The following is a 24,138-nucleotide window of genomic DNA, read 5'->3' as shown; positions in this document are numbered from 1 at the left end:
GTTATTTAGAAGTGTTTTTAAAATACTCAAATATATGTAGTAGGAGCTCATTAAAAGTGAGTACATTATACATTCATATATATGGAAAACTTGATTTCAAAATTACCTGAGGAGGTACACTTATGAATCTTCAAAGTTACTAGTTTACTAAATTTTAGTGGAATTACATGCCCTATCAAACGCTCTCTGTTGGAAATGCTGTGCACAGCTAGTTTTTATGCCTTTACTCATTCCTCTTATTTACTACTTGACCTTCTTAATTTACTCCTCCCTGTTCTCAGGCATGCTAGCCTGGCTGGCTCAATCCTACTGGACTGTAGCCATCATGAATGGCTTCAGTTCCCCTACACTCCCATAATAAAGTTGTGTTACAAAGAAAAAAGAGATAAGCTAATATTTGAGGCTATTTGAGGAGGGATTTTTTTTTTTTTAAATTTTTAACCTTTATTTACTTTTGAGAGACAGAGTGTGAATGGGAGAGGAGCAGAGAGAGAGGGAGACACAGAATCCGAAGCAGTGTCCAGGCTCTGAGCTGTCAGCACAGAGCCCAATGCGGGGCTTGAACCTACAAACCATGAGATCATGACCTGAGCTAAAGTTGAACACTTAACCAACTGAGCCACCCAGGGGCCCCTAGGAGGATTTTTTTTTCTAAAATAGTTCTTTTATTCTCACATACCTTACAAACTAAAAAAAATCTGATGCTAAATGATGACAACAATCATATATACAATGCTAAAATAAGAGCACAGTACAACTAGGTCCTGTTTCAACATACTCCTTAAATTGAGATAAAGGATTTAGCCACTAGTTTCTATTGTATTCCCTTGAGATTAGTACTTAGAATTTTTGTTGGGTTTAAATACAAAATGGCACATAAATAATTGTAAACATGCAAAAGCAGGTCTATATGTAACCTGGAAGGCAATAAACAAAAAATAAAAATAGTTGGATTAATTTTCTAAGATATTCAATAAAAATATTTTCAATAGATTTTTTGAGCACTTCCTGAAAGTTTGAGTGACCACTTAAATGACATTAATGACATTCCTCATCAGGACCTTGAAAGCTTTCCAATTACTGAAAAGTATGGTGAATGGTTGCTTCTTCTCTCCCATTAGAGGAAACATAAGAGAGAAATAAGATATTTTGCTACTCTGGGAAAGCTAGGTAAAATCCTGAATCTTTTCAAAATGTTAACCAGATTCAAGGTGAGTCCTGAGGTTTTGACTCCTAAAACACTGCTTGAAAACTTAGGAGGTATGGATCCTCCCTGGAAGTTATTCTGGGCACTCAGGACTTCCTGGCAAGAAACAACAAAGATCTGTTTTGCATAAAGTCACTACTCAGGTTTAACTTAGTAGATGTGAAAAATTTTAAAACACAAAGCTTATATTTAGGAGATATATGTAAACTGAATCTAAGAAAGGCCCTAAAGAAGAGCAAAATATTACTTTGCCTCCAAATGATGAATAACAGCAAAAAGAATCAAAGGAAGTGGGGAAAAAAGAAAAATTTGGCACTGATATATGGTTTTTGTGGATAGGAAATAATAGGATCAGGTTAGAACTATAGTGGATTTTTAGATCTTGAAAAGGAATTTACAGGTTTAATCCAAATCCTTCAATTTACAGATGAGGAAACTTAAGGCCCATTATTTTATTCATTCAACAAACATTTATTGTGTGCCTATATATACGCTCAATGCTGGAAATACAACAATGAACAAGATAAAATATGGTTCAAAGAGGGAAGTGACTTGCCCAAAGTCACAAAATGCAAGTTAGCAGCTAAACAGTCTCTTTGCACTGAACCCAATATTGTCCAATAAAATACAATAATTTCTTCACCTGTAAGCACAATAAGCATTTGACGAAGGTTCCATGCAAAGATAAGATGTTCATATACAACTGATATAATAATATTCCATAATATAAGGGATGTATATATATTATATTCAGATGGTTTTAGAATCTATGTAAAATAACCACAAACTTTCTTAATTAAGATATGAAATAATCTCCTTGAAAGTTCTTTTTAATTTTTTGGTCATTAGATATTCTATGTGCAAATTTTGACACCCCAAATTTTCAAATTTTTCAAGATGATTTCCAGTCATATAACTACGACTCTCACTATATCCTGTCTCCTTTAAATTGCAACTTTCATTCAACTAGCATTCTAGTATTTAAGTTATTTTCAATAAATGACTCCATTTCCAAAGACCTACCTAGTTCTACCATTGCCCAGTTTCCCCCCTTAATCATTCATAGCTTAACCAGTTTGGTAACTTTAGCATATAATAATACAAACACTATATGAGTTAATAAAATGTCCTGTATCAAAGCTTATGTCTTTAAAAGAAAACCTATGAACCTCATTTCAAAATGAACAATTGTACCTACTACAAAAGGGTAAATACGAGTTTGGAATATTTTTTTGTCATTCTGGCAGACTTAATAACCTTAAGAAAGCAATAGGGGAGTTCTTTATCATAGAAGAGAATAGGAGACCTTTACTACAGTAATACTATAAATAGTCTGAGTTCCTTTTTAATTAAAAACAAAAGGTATGAAATTTTTATAACTTATTGACATAAAGTTTTTGAGATAATCCTGATTGGAAAGTAATATTTACATTCCAACAACTCTGAAAATCAATGATGAGAGAGACGAGAGGATTTAAAAGGTACCTGTGCTACACTACCAACGTTACAACATGGAGCTCTAAGGTTGATTTTCCATCCTCAGTCTCCAGAAGGCTCTCCTACTGCTGCACTTCCTTCCCCTGGCTACGCATTCCCTGTTATTATTTGGGCTTCCTCTTTCCATAATAATCTCTGTTGAGGACAGCCACTGACATTCTCCATCTCTGAATCCCTCCTTGAAGTACAGCACATAGCTGATACTCAATGAATCCCAATGATGGTAACAAAAACTTAAAAACTGGTAACATCTACTCTAATTCATATATTCACACTCTGAAACTAACTGTAATAACACAAATTAAGACATCAGAATTTGGTTCTACCTCAAACATCAGGAAATGTTAAATGCAGGGCAAGGCTGATAATTTTCAAGGTCTGGCCATTAAAAAACCCAATGGTTCATGCTGCTCTAAAAATAGCAACCACTTCTTTTTAGATAGGAAAGATCAATTTCAAGCTTCATATAATGAAAACAAAGCTGTCTGGAATAAAAGAAATATCAGGTAAAGAAGAAATGACAAGATAATTCTATCTCTGGATTAAGACATTTTAATATACATAATGTATAGAACTTCATATAATTTATTAATGTCATTTTCTATAGGACACTGTAATTAATTCAGTGACATCAATATTGACCTTATACAGACAAAAGATGAAAGCTGGGTTTTCTTGTGTACCAAGTACAAAACACGTGCTAAAGAATTACCACACACAACAGTTATAAGAGATCAACTTTAAGGATGACTCAAGTTTACAGTAGTTGCTTCATGGTTTTCCCTCAAGGCTTGGATGTCACCCAGTGTTGCCAGGTCTGTGCAAATGCTATCTCTGGACTGTCCAACTACCTCCTTTTGCCAGCCCCACTTTTGCCTGTTTTACTGCTGCCGCTGCTCGACTTGCCAGATGATTTTGAAGAGAAGAGTCTTGTCATGAACTCAGAAACATCAGGCAATTCATGGTTGGAATTCAGCATATTCATTGACTGTTCCATCTCCTGCAAGAAGACAAAGAACAATAATACAAAAGGCACTGGGATCCTTCAAGTCATTTAACAACTAACATTTCCATCAAGGAAGAAGAGGAATAGAACAAGTAGAAGCCACTGGTTCTCAGCAATGTTATACCCAATAGGACTTCAGAAACCACGTTTCTTTCTTTTCTTCTTTCTTTTTCTTTCTTCCTTTTCTCTTTCTTTCTTTCATTCACCTAATTTATTGTCAAGTTAATTAACATACAGTGTACATAGTGTGCTCTTGGCTTTGGGAGTAGATTCCCATGATTCTTCGTTTACATACAACACCCAGTGCTCATCCCAACAAATGGCTTCCTCAATGCCCATCACTCATCTTCCCCACCTCCCCAAGCCCTGCCCGCCCCCGCTCCCCACATCAACCCTCGGTTTGTTCTCTGTATTTAAGAGTCTCTTATGGTTGGCCACCCTCTCTGTTTGAAACTATTTTTCCCCTTTCCCTTCCCCCATGGTCTTCTGTTAAGTTTCTCAGGATCCACATATGAGTGAAAACATACATCTGTCTTTCTCTGACTGACTTATTTTACTTAGCATAATACCCTCTAGTTCAATCCACGTTGTTGCAAATGGCATGATTTCATTCTTTCTCATTGCTGAGTGGCATTCCACTGTGTATATAAATCACATCTTTTTGATTCATTCATTCACCAGTTGATGGACATTTGGGCTCTTTCGGTAATTTGGGTATTGTTGATAGCACTGATATAAATATAAGCATTGGGGTACATGTGCCCCTATGAATCAGCACTCCTGTATCCTTTTAGAAACCATGTTTCATACCTCCTTTATACTACTAAGCATTGTGATCCTTTAATAAATGTCCAATAAATCTTGCCTAGGGTTTGATTTGGCTTATGTTTTCATAAACAGTACTTTCTATTATTATATGTGACCATATTCCTGTCATCTCATTTTATGCTTTTCTTTTTTTAATTTTAGAAAGAGAAAGACAGAGAGAGAGAGAGAGAGAGACCATGAAGTGGGGAGAGGGGCAAAGGAAGAGAGAATCCTAAGCAGGCCCCATAAGTTCCATGCTCAGTGCTGAGCCTGAAATGGGGCTCAATCACATGACCCTAGGATTACGACCTGAACCAAAACTGAGAGGTGGACACTCAACCAAGCCACCCAGGTGCCCGTTATTTTATGTTTTCTGATTAAAATGCTTTCTGGGGCGCCTGGGTGGCTCAGTTGGTTAAGCAGCCGACTTTGGCTCAGGTCATGATTTCGCAGTCCATGAGTTCAAGCCCCATGTTGGGCTCTGTGCTGACAGCTCAGAGCCTGGACCCTGCTTTGGATTCTGTGTCTCCCTCTCTCTCTGCCCCTCCTCTGCTCACTCGCTCTCTCTCTTTCAAAAATAAATATTAAATAATAATAATAATAAATAAATTAATAAATAAATAATGCTTTCTTACTGTTTTAATGGGTGTTTTCTTTCCTTTTTAAATTTTTTTTTTTACCTTTTGAGAGAGAGAGAGAGAGAGAGTGAGCACAACCAGGGGAGAGGCAAAGGGAGAGACTCTTAAGGGGGCTCGATCTCATGACCGTGAAATCATGACCTGAGCCGAAATCATGACCTGAGCCGAAATCAAGAGTTGGACGCTTAACCTACTGGGCCACCCAGGCGCCCCTAAATGAGTGTTTTCTTAAACTCATGCTTTCTTTAAATGCATATAAATAAGAATATCAGAGGTGCCTGGGTGGTTTGGTCAATTAAATGATCAACTGTTGATTTTAGCTCAGATCATGATCTCATGGTTTGTGAGTTTGAGCCCTGTGTGGGGCTCTGTGCTAATAGCATGAAAGCCTGCTTGGGATTTTCTCTCTGTCCCTCCCCTGCTCGCACTCTCTTTCTCTCTCTCTCAAATAAATAAAAAATCATTTAAAAAAAGAATATCAATCTTTAATTATATATCAAGGCTATTAGAAAAGTTCGGAAAATAACTACAGTATTTCCAACACTTAATTCCTAAGGCCGTTAGTAGTAAATCTATGAACACTACTATGGACCTTAACAGCATCTAAAGCCAGCAATAAAAATGTTACAAAGAAGTCACTGGCAGGACCTCATAAGGATCTGGCACTTTTATTTTGAGGTTTTGTCCTCTCTCTATTTAGCCAACAATCAATAAAGTATTGTTCTTTTTTTAAAAAAAAAATTTTTTTTTCAACATTTTTTATTTATTTTTGGGACAGAGAGAGACAGAGCATGAATGGGGTAGGGGCAGAGAGAGAGGGAGACACAGAATCGGAAACAGGCTCCAGGCTCCGAGCCATCAGCCCAGAGCCCGACACGGGGCTCGAACTCACGGACCGTGAGATCGTGACCTGGCTGAAGTCGGACGCTTAACCGACTGCGCCACCCAGGCGCCCCAATAAAGTATTGTTCTACCTTCAACAATATTGATGTAATATATGCTACATATGAATTTTATGTAACATTCCAAAAATGAACTTAAAATAGTATTAGTTCACACATGGAAAAAATAGCAAATATTATATTATCTCTCATGTAAAGTTGAACACCACTAGGATATTAGCTTAGGCTTTCTCTCCAAAGGTAGAATTTATACATGGGTTCTCAAGGAGAATGTGCTTTTACAGATATGGACAGGAAAAGAAACATTATAAGCATAAATCAAAAATGCTAACATGCTCCCCCCGAAAAAAAAGTTAACATGCCCTCATAATCAAATATATATCGTAACAAGTCTTGAGACCCTGCAAAAAAATATCATCAAATCTATGTTTTAATCTGTTCAATTCTGAAGCTCTTGAATAAAGAACTTTTTATACTGCTTACTATGTGCAAAGCACTTTGCAAGGAATGAACTTTTAATCCAATGTGACCTCTAATGTTTCCTTCTATTGATGCCACAGAGAGTTACCTGGCTTAACAGATACCAGGATTACATAGGATGTATACTTTCTGACCAACACTGAAGCAAAGATGTCAAATTTGGCAATGAGACATCATGAAATGTCTTAAAACTTTCTTTAATCATGAAGCTTTTTCTGCTGTTCCAGCTTGGAATAAAATGCCTTGCCTTCTACAGAACTTAATCACCTACTACCTCAGCAAGTATTTTTATTTATTTTATGCATATCTTATTTTCCCATTAAAACACAAATACACTCCCTCACCCATACACCCACAATCCTCTGACGGCAAGAGAAAGTATTTTATAAAGCCATGCTATTTCCTACTCTTGACTCTGAACTCATTGGCAACAGGGATGATATACAATTCATTTTTGTATCCCCAGTACCCATAACCTAAACACTGATTAATAAATGTTCATTCAGCAAAATAAGGTGTCAACACATCAATATATTACATACAGTGGAAAAACTCAGAACTCAGGAGGTATTTGTTAATCATTTCCAGGTGGAAGAAAAACAATGGTTTAAAAAAAATTCTGAGGATTTTATGGAAGCCAATATTTCAGAGAGACAAAGCAGTGGCACTAAATTTGAAGCATCTTATTTGGCAATCCTCTGCCCATTGCCAAACCAGTATAATTTGGGGGTAAAGAGTCTGGAAGTCGCTATTCTATTTTCTTCCCTTGGTTATCCAAATTTGTGTGCGTGTGTGTCTGAACACATAAACTAAATGTGTACTCTGAAGAGTTTTGTAAAGTAAAGGTAAATTGTAAGAAGCTATCATTTTGCAAACTATTTGGATTGGACTACCAGGATTATTATGCATTTCAACTATTTAACAAGTGAGGCACAAAGAGAGCAGTACTAAGCAGTGTTTTAGCTGTATGAAGAGACCCAGGCTTTTATCAGGCAGAACCAACTGAATTTATCTGGTCCAATGGAAACAACTAACTGATACCAGGAACATAATATTGTATTAATACAACCTCTGATTGAATTTGGCTTGGGAATTAGGATAAAGCTAAAAAACCCAAGCCATTCAGCCACAATGAATGATTCAGGCATTGGAATATGGTTCAAAAATTCACAGTGGGGGCTATCACCTTACCCGTCTCATGTCAGGATCACTTGTGTTGACCACTTTGGGTAGAAGCACAAATATCAATAATGGAAGAACCATCATCATAACCTATGGAAGAAAAAAAGAAATCCAGAAAATGTTTTTCCCCTTTAACGGCAGAATAAAATCTGCATTTCACAACCTATGATGGAATTAAAGATTCATATGTTATATACAGAATAAACCTAGCAGCACCACCTCAAATCTACTCACTCAGCCTGTGTGATACACGCGCTAATCAATGTCTGACTACTGTAGAGAAGAGCCTTATCTATGTGGATTCGGAATTTATAGACACCTCGCTTTATATTTGTGCTTACAGTTTTAACACAAACCGTTTGCAAACGTAACTATCTATTCACTTTCTTCAATCTGCAGTCTGGTATTGGGAATAGCGACCCTGATGGCCAGCTGGTCTCTTTCCAGATGACTTTATGGTTCTTGAAGAAAATATTATATTGCCCCTTTAATGTACATTCTCTCGAGACTGCAATATAGTACTAGGTGACTAGTTTTGAAAAATGAGCTAGAAGCTTTAGCACTGTATATGTTTCCATGAATTTCAGAAATGAGAACATGGAATCTATTTCTCAATAAACTTTGGAACCTCATTGCTGGTTTCTCCTATCCACTCTACCTTCCTGCTTCTTTACTCCTGATAGCAGATTCTAGGTACTATTTATTCCTCTCAAAAAATGTACAGTCCCCAAATATTCCTGTTTGTGATCTAAATAGCCATCAGCAAGGACTATGATCACCACTTAGACAATTACAAGATAATAATTCAACTTCCAGAAGCAGGAAAAAAAAGTCAATTTGTTTCTAAAGAATGTATTCTATTAGTGATTTATTATTAATGGATACCATAACATCATTTTCATACCAGGGATTTAAATTACCACAGAAAAAATTCTCTGTTTACCACACATGTGAAAAAAAGGAGAAAGACCCTCACTCAAGCCATCAATAGTAGCTGATTAATAAATGATGGCACATTCATCAGTGGACTTATATGCAGGTAGTATGAAGGATGAGACTGCTAACTCCATGGGACTTACCACATACTCTTATTCCATTTAAATTTTAAAACATTTCATCATAAATATTTATCCCATTTCTGTTGCACATTTCAATATCAAACCTATTGTGCAATTCTCACCATATTCTTTTCATTAGTATTCCTAAAGCTACTATTTTTATGAAATCAATAAACTTCACAATTATCCTTTCATCTAACAATCTGACCTCTGCTTTCTTTCTCAGAGGGGCTAGAAATTTTCAAATTCCTAGATTCAAATTAGAGATTTGTAAAGATGTTTAACTGTAGCCTGATACATACCATTGGGTTCATTAGAAAGTCTGTCCAGCCCCATGATTCCCTTTTAATAAAGTAAGAAGGTGGGCCTGAAGATTTCATTTGGAGAGGATAGGGAAGTCTGACCACTTCTGATGTTTTGATGTAATTCACATATCTTGCTCTGATGAAGCAACATGAAAAAAGCATCAGTAATTTTATCAAAAACATTACTAGTTAAAAGAACTGCTTATATTAACAATGCCTTATAATTACCTTTAAAATTACCATTTTTCTAAAAGCTTTGGCATCTAAACTTTTGATCTTAAAAATTGGATTAAAGTAGCTTTATCTGTATTTCTAAAATATTTAGCAAAATGTAGAGAGAGAGAGACTTAGTTTCTAGCTGTAACTCTTGTTATTACCTAGTCCTGTGGGGCTAGACAAGTTCTTCTCTGGATATATCAAAAGCTCTTTTAGAATTCTTCTAACTCTAAAGCGCTTTGATTATATTTAATAATAAATTAATTTTGTTATAAATATACAAAAAGGTTGTATTTTATTTCTTTGGCTGTCTGAGATATGCATTAATGAGCACACCCAATTTTTAAGTCTAAAATTTTGCAGAAAAAAATTATGATTTAAGAAAGTCCTGCAGGGGCGCCTGGGTGGTGCAGTCGGTTAAGCGTCCGACTTCAGCCAGGTCACGATCTCGCGGTCCGTGAGTTCGAGCCCCGCGTCAGGCTCTGGGCTGATGGCTCAGAGCCTGGAGCCTGTTTCCGATTCTGTATCTCCCTCTCTCTCTGCCCCTCCCCCGTTCATGCTCTGTCTCTCTCTGTCCCAAAAATAAATAAACATTGAAAAAAAAAAAAAATTAAAAAAAAAAAAAAAAAAAAGTCCTGCAACAGTACCATAGGTAACACTACATTTTCACCAGAGATGTCACTAATTTTAATCGAAACTCTCAACATGTTCATACATGTTCCAGTCTACTTTTTGAAAACTACCTCCTCTTTTCTCTCTCATTTCCTCCCTGAACTTCTATTTGACACCAGTTAGAACTTTTTCTTTCTTTTTTTAAATTTTTGGCAGAGCACAAGCAGGGGAGGGGAGGGGGGAGACCAGATCCAAAGCCAGCTCTGAGCTGACAGGTTGACAGCCTGACAGCAGCAAGCCCAATGTGGAGCTCAAACTCACGAACCATGGGTTCATGACCTGAGCCAAAGTCGGACACTCAACTGAGCCACCTAGGTGCCTCTAGACCTTTTCATTTTTGACTCTGCATCTTGTTAAATTCTTTCACAGTGCCCATTCCTTTATGTGTACTGTATTCTGGGTAAGTTTTTTCCTATCTGTCTTCCAGTTCACCAAGCCTCTGTCCAGTTGTTTAACATATGCATTGAATTTTGTATTCCAAAGCCTGTATTTATTGTAGAAGTTCTATTTTATTCTTTTTCAAATATCAATGGTCTGTTTTTGTAGTATCTTACTCTTACAACAATAGATCTTTTATTTGTTTAGGCATTTTAAATATACTTTAAACTATTTCATAGTCCATATCCAATAATCCTATTATATAAGGTTCTTATATATCTAATTCATCTGCTGACTCAATGCACATTGTTTTCTTGGGTATTTGATAACTTTATTTATGTGTGGGCCTGAATAGAGAATATCTCCCTGCAGAGAGTTTATGCATTTGTCTTCACCAGGAGTTCAGGATTATGACCAGGGATGATCTTGTTAATTGCACAGCTTGAAAGTTTCTGGATCATGCAGGAAGTAATAAGTTCACACCCCAAATTTCAGTGAGGGAGGACTGTGACTATCAAATTTCAGGAGAGATTTTCCCCTTCAAAAGGCCAGGGCTAGATTGGCAGACTAGCCAAGAGTCAAAGGGGGAATCGAGTCTTAGATCTAATTCTCACCCAAAGCAAGCCTAAGGTTTACCTCTTACCTACATACTGCTAATAAAATCTAAGCATTTTGGTTAGAATATCAAAACCCCCAGGTAGGAAAGTGGTTTATGGTTTGTCCCTCAGGGATTTCCCTTGCTCTTCTGGGAGCTATATATTTAAAAGGAAATGTCTGTCATGTTACCATGCATGCTTACAAAATATTGGTCAAGAATATGAGGATTTTATATGAATCCCACTCTGCTCTCTATTTTGTTCCACCCCCAATTATTAAAATGATAAGAGCCTCGTTTTTTTTTACCTATGCTTCAGGCATCCAATCATCAGGAATGGAACTGAGAATATGAATCCCACTGCAGCAACCAGTCCTTAAATGCTAAAGCAGGAAGTACTCTTTACCCAAAGCAAAAAGCAAAAAACTTTATATACAGAAAAATATTTCTATTTGCTTAAACTACTATGCAAAATTCAGAGCAAAAGTAAATAAAAATTATAGGTGTTAACAGACAAATATCCCCTTTTAACAACCCTCATTTCCTCTAGTACTGTTTTCAATATTAAAAAAAAAAACTTAAATGTGTATATAAGTATAGTGCAATCAACACACCCACCCATCTCCAAGCTTCCAATTCTAAAATATATAAAAAGTCATAAGTCCTTTAAAGTTTAAATTTAACATTAGAATTTTACCTATATATTTCCTTAAAAATCTTATGCCTTTAAGACATGAGAAATTTGATACCTAATAAGGTTCATCTACTCTGAAACAATTCATTTATTCTATCAAAAAATATTTATAAACATATTTATAAAACATTACCTTCAATTCAAGCTTCACCCTTGCTCTAAATAGCCAACAGCAAGAAATACGATTAGAATTTGGACAAACTAGACTATTTTAAGACAACAATTTAACTTCAAATGGGGGGGGAAGTAATTTGTTTTTAAAGAATGTATTCTTGGGGCGCCTGGGTGGCGCAGTCGGTTAAGCGTCCGACTTCAGCCAGGTCACGATCTCGCGGTCCGTGAGTTCGAGCCCCGCGTCAGGCTCTGGGCTGATGGCTCAGAGCCTGGAGCCTGTTTCCGATTCTGTGTCTCCCTCTCTCTCTGCCCCTCCCCCGTTCATGCTCTGTCTCTGTCTGTCCCATAAATAAATAAAAACGTTGAAAAAAAAAAAAAAGTAAAAAAAAAAAAAAGAATGTATTCTTAGTGGCATCATAACATTAGTTTCATGATAATGTCAAGAATTTAAATTACTACCAAATAATTATCTCTGTTCAGCACACATGTTAAAAGAGGAGAAAGAAAACCCTACCTGTCCATTAATGGGCATCAGCATCAATGGACTAATATTCAGCTGATATAAAGGATGAGACAGTTCTACGTGTGGCTCACTCTATGTGAACTATACCATATTTACATATTATACTTTTCAAACTTTCAATGTCCAAAAAAAACCAAAAAAGGCAAAGAAAGAAGAAAACATTTTAGGCATAAACATTAATGCCAATGTAAATATTATGGTACTAACTGAACATATCTCTATTAGATCAGCTCAACTTGGAGTCTCTACAAATCAACCTAAATATTTTTGGAACATATACCAAAAAGGTCAGTCATAAAACAGAGTTCCTCGAACCCCAAAATTATTTTTGCCTTTGCGAGATCTGTGCTTTATTACTGCAACAAAGAGTTATTTTGTGATAATTTAGAGAAGAGACATAACCACTCAAAATTCTTTCATATTTGCCATCATACCTCAATAAAGCTAGAAAAAAAAAAGCAAATAAAATTGTTTCATATATTTCCTGGTCATTAGGCCAAAGAGACAACTACTGGCATGGGACAATAAAAAAAATAATAAACCAATAAATTGGAGTTACAACAGAAGGAATCTGAACACTGTGGACATCTATACAACGGATTCCAACTGCAAATGGATTTGTGGTATTCCACACACGGCCTGAATTTGTCCAGCATTCTTTTCTCCTCAACTTCAAAGCATGTGTTCATCTACTTAGAAATTCTGAAATTTTTTCCTAGTCTGCCAGCCTCTGATACTGCCCTTTCTTCTCTTCTTATCATGATCCTCACGTAGATATAAACTTACAATATAATCAGTTTTCTCAAATAAAACCAAATTTCCACTGCATACTAAATATTTCAGAAAGAAAGAACTGTAGAAATTTCTAGATCAATACAACTATTACATAGGTATTAAGGGTATTATGAAAATATCCCAATGAGAAACAGGGGATGATTAATATTTCTAATTTAGAAAAGTTAAATTATTTCCACTTGAGGAATCCCATTTCAATTACAACTTCTATAGGGCTTTTGCTCTCATAGTAGGTAATCTTGCCTCTTCTCTATATACTCATATAAAGGAGCTTTAAAATAAATTTTAAAGCAGAGAAGGAGGCAGTTCAACTTTATAATATGATCAATGCACAGATTAAAACAATATAAGGAGGGCACCTGGGTGGCTCAGTCATTAAGTATCTGACTTCATTCAGCTCAGGTCACGATCTGATAGTTTGTGAGTTTGAGTCCCAATCAGGTGAGCCTGCTTCAGGTGAACACCAGCCCCGCTTTGGGTAAAAGCCGCTTTACTCTCTCTCCCCCACACCCCTCTCTCTGCCCCTCATGGGATTCTCTCTCTCTGCCTCTTGCTCACGTGCATCCTCTCTCTCTGCCTCTTGCTCACGTGCATCCTCTCTCTCAAAACACACACACACACACACACACACACACACACACACACACACACACACACATCAATATAAGGATATTTTAGGGGGAACAGAGTGAGAAAAATTTTTAAATTAAAAACAATATAAGGATATTTTAATTGTTTTAAGGAATACCTGTAGTTTAAATGAGAAAACTTTTCAATCCTAACTATAAAATCCAAAAGGAATATAGGAGGTATTCAGTAGTCTATCCTTTAGTAAAAACTACATCAGGTACCCTTACCTCATTTTTCCTTTTGAAGTGATATCCACTCGGACAGGATCAAACCTGTAAGCTGGAGATATAACTTCTACTACATAAGATCCAGAAGGTATATCATGAACCACAAAACTCCCATCTGTCCTAGAAAAATGAAAATCTTATTTAGACACTTTGGATCAATAGCTTGTATTCTTCTTTTAAATCATGCTAACTCCTAGGGGCGCCTGGGTGGCGCAGTCGGTTAAGCGTCCGACTTCAGCCAGGTCACGATCTCGCGGTCCGTGAGTTCGAGCCCCGCGTCAGGCTCTGGGCTGATGGCTCAGAGCCTGGAGCCTGTTTCCGATTCTGTGTCTCCCTTTCTCTCTGCCCCTCCCCCGTTCATGCTCTGTCTCTCTCTGTCCCAAAAATAAATAAACGTTTGAAAAAAAAAATTAAAAAAATAATAAATAAAAAAATAAATAAATCATGCTAACTCCTAAATCAACTCCCCCCAAAATGACGTTCAGAGCAATTAGCAAAAGAAAAAACAAACAAAACCCCACAAAAAACTGGCAAGAATTGTCCCTACACTTCAGCTTCCATAATCACACTGCCAGGCTTCTGAAAATAGCCCAGAGCACTCCACAGGAGCAGAGAATCCTGACATAGAAAATACTTCTAATTCCTTCTATGAGACAGTGATATAACAGGAACACAGTTCCAATTCTGAAGCCATATCTTCATTCAAGGGAAATTACCACTTTACATTATTACTACAGTATTAGGGTTCCCATTTTGCAATACCCTGCAACAACTTCTTAATTTAAAAAAAAAAATGGCTGGCACAAAAACAGATACTCAGATCAAAGGAACAGAATAGAAAACCCAGAAATGGACCCACAAACTAATCTTTGACAAACCAGGAAACAATAGCCAATGGAATAAAGACAGTTTCTTCCAGCAACTGGTGTTGGGAAAACTGGACACAGACATGCAGAAAATGAACGTGGACCACTTTCTTACAGCACACACAAAAATAAACTCAAAATGGATGAAAGACCTAAATGTAACACAGGAAGCCATCAAAATCCTCGAGGAGAAAGCAGGCAAAAATCTCTTTGACCTCAGCCGCAGCAACTTTACTCAACACATCTCCAGAGGCAAGGGAAACAAAAGCAAAAATGAACTACTGGGACCTCATCAAAATAAAAACCTTCTGCACAACGAAGGAAACTATCTGCAAAACTAAAAGGCAACTGACGGAATAGGAGAAGATATTTTCAAATGACACATCAGATGAAGGGTTAGTATCCAAAATCTATAAAGAACTTATCAAACTCAACACCCAAAACCCAAATAATCCAGTGAAGAAATGGGCAAAAGACATGTATAGACACTTCTCCAAAGAAGACATCCAGATGGCCAACCGACACACGAAAAAATGTTCAACATCACTCATCATCAGGGAAATAGAAATCAAAACCACAATGAGATACCACCTCACACCTGTCAGAATGGCTAACATTAACAACTCAGGCAACAACAGATGTTGGTGAGGATGCAGAGAAAGAGGATCTCTTTTGCATTGCTGGTGGGAATGCAAGCTGGTGCAGCCACTGTGGAAAACAGTATGGAGGTTCCTCAAAAAATTAAAATAGAACTACCCTACGACCCAGCAATTGCACTACTAGGTATTTACCCAAGGGATACATGTGTGCTGTTTTGAAGAGGCACATGCACCCCAATGTTTACAGCAGCACTATCAACAATAATCAAAGTATGGAAAGAGCCCAAATGTCCATTGATAGATGAATGGACAAAGAAGATGTGGTATATATATATATATATATATATATATATATATATATATACATACATATACAATGGAGTATTACTCAACAATCAAAAAGAATGAAAACTTGCTATCTGCAACTACGTGGATGGAACTAGAGGGTATTATGCGAAGCGAAATTAGCCAGTCAGAGAAAGATAAATATCATAGGACTTCATTCATATGAGAAATTTAAGATATAAAACAGATGAACATAAGGGAAAGAAGAAAAACAATACAAAAACAGGAAGGGGGACAAAACATAAAAGACTCTTAAATATGGAGAACAGAGAGTTACTGGAGGGGTTGTGGGAGGTGGGGTGGGCTAAATGGGTAAGGGGCATTAAGGAATCTACTCCTGAAATCACTGTTGCACTATATGCTAACTTGGACGTATATTAAACAATAAATTGATTTTTAAAAATAAATGGCTTTTTTTCTAGTTTTTGTTTGCATTTTGTTGTCTTTCTTTCTAAAAAATGGGGTATTAAGTACCATTTGTTCCACTTGTTACAAATAGCTCCCATCTACTTTGGTTACTTTAGTTTGGATATATAAAAGTCTAAGGTGTTTATGTAGTTAAAATCACCTGCCTTTTCCTTAATGATTTCTTCTAAGTCTTCTAGACTTAGAAAACCATCCCATCAAGAGCTGATAATTTCAGGTTCATAGATCAAAATTAATTTGTTTTGATAATGAAAACTGACATTCTGAGGAAAAAGAAGTTTCTGTTTTAGGAAACAAATGATCCTAAAAGGATTGGCTTTACCAGATAATTCTCAGCATAATATATTAAATAATCCTTCTTAAATCATTAGACTCTCTCAAAGCTAAAGCAGTAATTGATTCTGCAACATGCACAATATTTACTAAAATGTAAGAGGAAAACATATTCCTTGCTACTTCAAAATACAAACTAAACTAAAACAGAATCGAAATAAAGACACCAGCATGCCTGGGTATCTCAGTCGGTTAAGCGTCCAACTCTTGATTTCAGTTCATGTCATGATCTCACAGTTTGTGGGATCAAGCCCCTCGTCGGGCTCTGTGCTGACATTGTGGAGCCTGCCTGGGATTCTCTCTCTTTCTCTCTGCCTCTCCCCCACTCTCTCTCAAATAAATAAACATTAAAAGAAAAAACGTAAAACATCAAGTTCACTTATTACTAGGCTGGATGTCTTTCATTTGCCCTTCGGACCCACTCTCCACCCTTCTCTTTGCAGACTGGAGGAAGGAAAGAAAGAATATGAGCTTAGCGTATTTTTCCCCAGCTTTCTCCCTGAGAAGCCACCTGTGACTTGTTTTGTCAAGTGACACTGCTCCTCTCAAGGCAGTCCTTTCTTCTACGTCCCAGTAAACTTTACTTCCCCTACATCCTTCAAGCTCAGAGGTGATAATAGCCTTGAGGCTGTAAACTCTAGAGTACTGTACAATCTGGTTTCCCTACACCACGACTATACTGTTTAATCCTTTCATTCGACTTTCCTGGAATTATTCTAATTTGAGTGTATCTTCTGCTTCTTCACAGGACCCTCAGTGAACAAAATTTCAAAGCATTTTTCTAGGTCCAGACAAAATTAATTAAAGCAATGACTGTGCAATGCAAATAACAGAACTAACTGCCCAAAGGAAAAAGCAAATCTATTTTTCAACCTACAGTAAATATTTTACTTTAGAAAGATAATATACAAATTTTATAATGAAATTTTAAAACTTGGTTTTACAAATGGACTCTGCAATATGTAAGCCTTGTAGGATCCTGATTTAAAGAATACATAAAAGCATTTTTCAGATAAATGAACGAGGTATTAGATGAAGTTATAGCATTATTATTTACTTTATTAAATCAATAATAGTATTGTGGGGGTTTTTTCAAGCCCTTATCTTTTAGAGACACATAATTATGTTTTTTCACGTGAAATTATATGATGTTTAGGATCATATTTAAACATTCCAGGGAAAAAAATTAAGTACAGAGGAGACACTAAAAAAAAAATGGTAGACTGGGATGGGTACCTAAGTATTCACTAAACTACTGTTTATTTTAGCGTATGTCTGCAATTTTCCATAGTAAAAAGTTCCAAAAAAGTATCGTGCAGAATTTTACTATGTCAAAAAACTGAAAACTACCTAAATGACCCCAAAAAGAAGATGTCTAAATAGATTATGATTTATGTACACAGTGATGAGAGCAAGAAGTGGCACGAAGCATCCTCAGTCAAAACTCCCCTCATCTCCATTAGCCAAGACCAATGCCACCTCCAACAAACATAAAACTGCATGCTAGTTATGCATAACATGTACAAGAAAAATTACCTATCCCTCTTTGGACAAGTTCCCACCATAAGCTCCTCACATTAATTGTAAGTTTTCTACATACAAATGGAAGAACATGAAATGGTATCAGAAGCTGCTCACAAAATATTAACTGAAAAAAAAAAAAAAACAGGTTACAAAGTACTATATATTTTACTATTAAAAACAGGTCATATGATTACAAAAAGACTGCAAAATATACAACAAAATGTTAAGGCTTGCTACTCCTAACTTGTTATGTTTTCTTCAATAAACAGAATATTTATACATATTTTAATTTTTTTTTAAGTAGGTTTCAAGCCCAGTGTGAAGCCCAATGCCAGGTTTGAACTAAGAAACATGAGATCAAGACCTGAGCTGAGATCAAAGTCCAAGGCTTAACCAACTGAGCCACCCAGGTGCCACAGCATACACATTATTTTAAAATTAAAAAAAAAATTATTGTTTTTAAAGTAATTATATACTGCAGAAAAGAGAAGCCAAATGGTCAATTTAGGCTAGTTTTCCAAGGCTTAAGAGAGTTTTTTCATTAAAACATCATTACTTAGGGCAAACTCCAAAGAATACCAGATTTGCAAAGACAAATAGCATCAAAATACTGATTGTAACCTTGTTGTCATTATCTATTAATCTGGGATTCAAATTTTCATTCAACAGCACCTGGATGATCTGAATATGTGCAAATCAGATTTAGAAGTGTCCACATTTAAGTTGTCTGGGTTTCAAATATCATTCGCTGGTGGACAAACGAAACATTTCCTTTCCTAAATATTTTCTTTCAGTTTGTAGTTTCACCTCCCAAGAAGCGAATGAAAGATACAAAACATCACATCTGTACCTAAACATATGAAAAGCAGGCTGCTGCAAAACTGGAGTGCTAATAAATTCACCAGGTCCTTTAATATAGGCTGAAATCCTATTCTGCTAATAGCTAGAAAAGACAAGCATATAAGCAAATGTAGAGAAACCCCAGTCTCACATAAATACCAGCAAGTGTAATATTGCAAATCCCTCGATGAATTCAACTGTAAAAAAAAGAACAACAATCCCACCTCCAGGCAAAAAAAACGGTGCTTTGATTAGGGACTTCAGGGCCCATTAATTTGAGAAGCGACAACGTTAGCCTCCCAGTCTATGCCATCATAGAAGTCCCTTTGGGCTCTGAGAATTCCCATTTGTTTTTAGCATCTTTCTACACAAATCAAGCTGCCAAAAGACTGAAACGAATGCAAAAAAAAAAAAAAAAAAAAAAGGCCAGATTCCATGGAAGCTAGATGAGATGCAAAGAATTCAGCATGAGACAAATAAGGGGCCCACCTGTCCCCAGTGCCCAAGAGTGGTCGACCCCGTATGTGGCAAAAATGGAATTGAAGAAAACTGACCCCACTGAGCTGGCCCGGGGGCAAGCACCTGCCATCCTCATTTCCGAGGTCCAGGGAGTGGAGTGAGGGGGAAACGGGGGGGGGGGGGGGGGGGCGGTGAGCGTCGGGCTGCCCCCCCCCCCCCCCAAGGTCTCCCGGCACACACCGCTAACGGCGCCCGCCCCTTCACCCTCCGACAGCGACGTCGTCAGCTCCTGACACCTGGCTCTCCTAGAGGGAATTCCCTTCCGGCTTCCACGCCAACCTCTTTCCCGCTGCCCACAGGATGCTCACTTAAGGAACCCGACGTGCTCTTCTCCGTCTACCAGCACTCGGGCTGCCGAGATCCAATCCTGGGGCTTCACCCCTGGAACAACCGCACGTCCCTCAATCTTGAAGCGATCTCCTATGCCGACCCCAATCCCTCCTGACCCATCGGCCGTAGCCCCAGGCAGCTCCGAGCTCTGGGCATCCCCTGATAGCAAAAGCAGAAGGACGAAAAAGAAGCCCCACAGAATGGCCGCCATGACAGCGGCTCTCAGCGGCCAGACCGGCCCCGGAAGCCTTCCCAGTCTCCCAGTCGTCGCCGCCGCGGCCCGATGTCGTCATCACTGCGCGCCGGGTCTTGGCGCGAGCTGTAGGCTCAAACCCAAGAGAAGGACTCTTGGGCCAATCGCTTTGCGAGGCGGAAATGAGGCAAGGTACTACCGCGAACTCCCCGCGCTCGAGTTTGGAATGCGGTCTGAGGAAAGTGTCAAGTGCCTCGGAAAGGCCCCCCCCCCCAAAGTGAAAGTGGTGAAGTGTGTTGCTGTGGCAGCCGGCGTCGCGCTGGAGTAAAAGACGTTAAGACTGAAAGCGACGAGGATCTGAAGTAGTGTCTGCAAATGAGGCCCTGGCTCTGGAGAAACAGGCCCAGAAGAGAGCGTTTAAAAAAGTTATAAAAAGGGGCGCCTGGGTGGCTCAGTCAGTTAAGCATCCAACTTCGGCTCAGGTCTTGATCTCGCAGTTCCTGAGTTTGAGCCCTGCCTCCGACTCTATGTTGTCAGCTCAGAGGCTGAACATGACTGGACTTCTGTGTCTCCCTCTCTCTCCGCCCCTCCACTGCTTGCGCTCTCTCTCCCTCAAAACTAAATAAACATTTAAAATACATACATATTAAAAAATATTTTTAAAAAAAGTTCTAAAAAAAAGAAGAAATTCTAGAGATTCCCTAAGACGTGTGAGATGAAGTCTCCCATTTGTATGTTTAAAGGAGATAATGTTTCGGCAGAGAAAATAGCTAGAAAGAGACGTGAACTATTTGCTAAGGGTTGCCTCTGGTGAAAAGGCAAGAGTTGAGGGACCTTTATCAGGTACTACACCCTTCATTCTGATTTGAATGCTTTACCGTAAACATAATAGCGTTGGGGGTGAGGGACTGCCAATGTTCATCACGGGGGCTAAGCCGAGATTTCAGAGATCATCCGCTCCAATCTTTTACATTTTCTTGATGGTACAAAGGGAAGGAACTTGCCCACGGTTTCTCTTGGCCATAAACGTTGCCTTCTCTTACAAATCTCTGTTGAAGATTATCGAAGGGAGTGCATGTTTTTGCCCTGTGAACTCTTTAGACTTAGCCTCCCAAAGAAAAATAACAAAAATTGGGGAAAGGGATACAAGAGATGAGTACTCGGAGCCCCTGGCAAGGGGTAGAGACGCAGCAGCTGGGGCCAACCATACTCTGTAGTGTCCTGAGCATCAGCAACCGCCAATTGGAGGTACTTTCCTTCTGAATGTAGCCATTTCTTCACATTTGACCGTTGGAAGAAGCAGGGCTACTGTAAAAAGGTTATCCTGTGCTACAACGCTATCCACTACCACGACGCCTCAAAAATACACTAAACTATGAAATAAAATTTCACTTTTCTAAAATGACACAAAAATTACAAATATGCTGAAATAAAAATAGCTTCATCCCCAAATTTTCTGATAATTCACATATTTTTGGTGACCCTGCTTTGTTGGTGTCTTAGACACATGTTCAATTTGATTAATAGGTAATCCGTGTTGGTCTTCATAAATCAAGTAGGAACCGGGGAGTTTCCTTTTTACAGGGAGCAAAGAGTGGAAGAGGACCAGCCGCAAACAGCAACTAAGCTCTCTGCATGCCTTTTCTCTTTTCCCCTACCTTATTGTCACTCTAATACCAAACAATCCAGTGATTTGAACCCCTCAAATGCAAGGCTGATATTTTTACAGCATAGATGAAGTAGCGAAGCCTAAACAATGCTTTCTGGCAGTGTGAAATTCTATGACTTCTGGTGTTTTCCAGGTAGACCACAGGAACTACATAGGTATTCAACTGTATACAAGAGTTATTCCATAATGTATCTCTTGGACTGATGCCTAATAAAAGAAACTATACTTATAATGAAATATTTCAAAAAGATTTTGCACTGGACTTGCTCTGTTTGCCCAGCCAGATCCACTTTCTAGCCTCTACTCTGCTTTGTGCCTTGGAAGGCTGGATCTTGAAGGATTGCAAAAACTTGGTTCCTTTGACCTCTGGGAGCTTCCAGTTGGGTCCGGCCAATAGGAGGTATATGGAGGACACCTTATTATTCAGTTTCCCTTACTTCTGCCCATACTTGCAAGAAACTTTAATGAAGGGATCATTTACAATAACCCCTTCAAGCCTTGCATCTATTTCCTGCCAATATCTTGGCCAATATAGATTTCAGGCAGACCTACTTATCTCAATTATGGAAAATACTGTTAAAGTGAGGTCATCAGTTTATTATCCAGGCCCTTTGCTTTTCTCTCTTCCTTTTTTGTTGCCCGGCTCTTGGCTTCTTCATAGCGTGGCCACAAGGGGGTGAACAAGGATAAGGACAGAGACAAAACTCAAAAACTACACAAAGCGTTTTTATAAATAGGGGATTGTACCAGCAGAGGTTAAGTCTGGGTTTTACAGGTGGTATGTATTTTCTTTTTTTAAAAAGTGTTATGTTTCTGATTTTTGGCAATATTTTTGTAATATAAGTGTTTCATCAGTATAAATATAAATTACAAAAATATAAACCTATTTTTAAAAATAAAGGGAGAAGCTAGCTAACATTAGTATAAGTATATAATAGAATTTTCTTTGAATTCTTAATGAATAAGCCAAAAAAAACCTGTTGCCATCCTTATCTAGAGTTTTCATAATCACTTAAAGTGGCGTCTTTGATGGTGGTTTTGATCTCTTCCTCCCTCTCAGTAATCTGCTTGTCAGCATATTTCAGTGTCAAGGTGCTTTTCAAACAATTCTTTATACATTGATTGTTATAGAAGAGGTAATAGGTTATAAGTTGTGACTACAAAGTAATGAGGATCATACCCTTTGCTGCTTCTCTCATATTTAAGCCAATGGGTATTTATTTATTTATTTATTTATTTTCAACAGGTTTATTTTTAAAACATAGAGTAATAGTAGCCGAATGCTTGGAAAACATCAGCTGTGCTGATCCCCAAACACCCTGCTATTTTACTTTAAGTGATTTTTGTCCTTTGAGTTCTCAAACTTCATTTACCTCAAGTAGATCAGCTAACGTTTTTCACTCAAGTAAACTGGAGCCAATTTCCTTAATATTTAAAAATGCCTGTCATCCACTGGGACTCCAGGTTTGGCTTTCTGAAGTTGCCTGTAGAGTCGTCTGAAATGGGATGCGTCATCCACCATTCTCAGAGGGAGTCCCAGAAGCATCTAACTTGCCTTCATGTCCTGCAAAAATAAATCACAACAGAGAGATTTCACTTTCCATTTTACTCTAGATTCTCATCCCTTCCACCAAATTCTGTAAAAAACCATAAGTAAAATAAATTGGAGCAGTGTGAAGATAACACTAAACAACTTATAAGCATGAGGAGGAAACAATTATCTTTAATATTAAGAAAAAAAGGCAAAATTCTCAACATCCCAAGAACTTCTAGGGAAACTACTTTGTTGTGTTTTTTTTTAACTTTTTTTTTTAACATTTATTTATTATTGAGAAACAGAGAGAGACAGAGCATGAGCATGGGAGGGGCAGAGAGAAGGGGAGACACAGAATCCGAAGCAGGCTCCAGGCTCTGAGCTCTCAGCACAGAGCCTGATGCAGGGGTTCGAACTCACAAACCGTGAGATCATGACCTGAGCAGAAGTCAGACACTTAACCAACTGAGCCACCCAGGCGCCCCTAGAGAAACTGCTTTGTAAACACGAAAACATAAATATTGTTAGTTGTTGTGTTTGAACACCAGTGAATAAGAAGCTAAAGTGTTAGAATGAAGGAGTTATGTAACACTACCCTCTGTGCATTTGGGCTCTCTAGGCCTGAGGGACCCAGCTTCTCACTGGCCTGTGGCTGCAGGATAGCAATGTTCAATGCACCACAGGGACCTAGGCTAAAGGACTGGTTCCAAAACCAGTCACAGAACTTGAGAAGTACAGTAGTTGAACTCCAGTTTCACACAAGGTATCTCTAAGCAACATCCCTGTTCTGTCTGACATACGCACCAGCGTTTATAAAAGCAATAGCCCTCTAAGTACATCTGTGCATAATAATTGTAAAAACTGGATCTTCTTGATTTGAATCTTACCATCTTTTAAAAAAAGTTGTGGTAGGGCCACTTGGGTGGCTCAGTCAGTTAAGCATCTGACTTCAGCGCAGGTCATAATCTCACCGTTGGTGAGTTCAAGCCCACGTTGGGCTCTGCGCTGACAGCTTGGAGCCTAGATCCTGCTTT

The 24,138-nt window shown here is 37.9% G+C and overlaps 1 protein-coding gene across 1 annotated transcript; it reads right to left on the bottom strand.

The window, feature by feature from the left end:
- Window positions 1–3,240: 3,240 nt before the first annotated feature.
- EMC7 (ER membrane protein complex subunit 7) lies at window positions 3,241–19,974 on the bottom strand. Its single transcript, XM_086710283.1, has 5 exons — window positions 19,687–19,974; window positions 13,927–14,046; window positions 9,080–9,218; window positions 7,729–7,809; window positions 3,241–3,704 (listed from the first exon to the last, which is right to left on the bottom strand). Exons 1-5 carry the CDS (start codon window positions 19,917–19,919, stop codon window positions 3,552–3,554), a joined length of 726 nt encoding a protein of 241 aa, XP_086566409.1. The 5' UTR covers window positions 19,920–19,974; the 3' UTR covers window positions 3,241–3,551.
- Window positions 19,975–24,138: the final 4,164 nt, after the last annotated feature.

This window comes from Puma concolor, chromosome B3 (genome assembly GCF_028749965.1).
Source record: "Puma concolor isolate L17-30 chromosome B3, mPumCon1.1.hap2, whole genome shotgun sequence".
Lineage (NCBI taxonomy): Eukaryota > Metazoa > Chordata > Mammalia > Carnivora > Felidae > Puma > Puma concolor.
The sequence above is the reverse complement of the archived record's forward strand: the minus strand, read 5'-3'. Positions and strand labels throughout refer to the sequence as shown.

Bases quoted from the DNA above. Each gene is read 5' to 3' on its own strand.
- EMC7 (XM_086710283.1), bottom strand. From the start codon at position 19,919: ATGGCGGCCATTCTGTGGGGCTTCTTTTTCGTCCTTCTGCTTTTGCTA. The intron at 14,047-19,686 runs GTGAGCATCCTG...TCATTTTTCTAG, and splicing joins GAGCACGTCGGGTTCCTTAA to GACAGATGGGAGTTTTGTGG. The intron at 9,219-13,926 runs GTAAGGGTACCT...TTGCTTCATCAG, and splicing joins ACTTCAAAAGGAAAAATGAG to AGCAAGATATGTGAATTACA.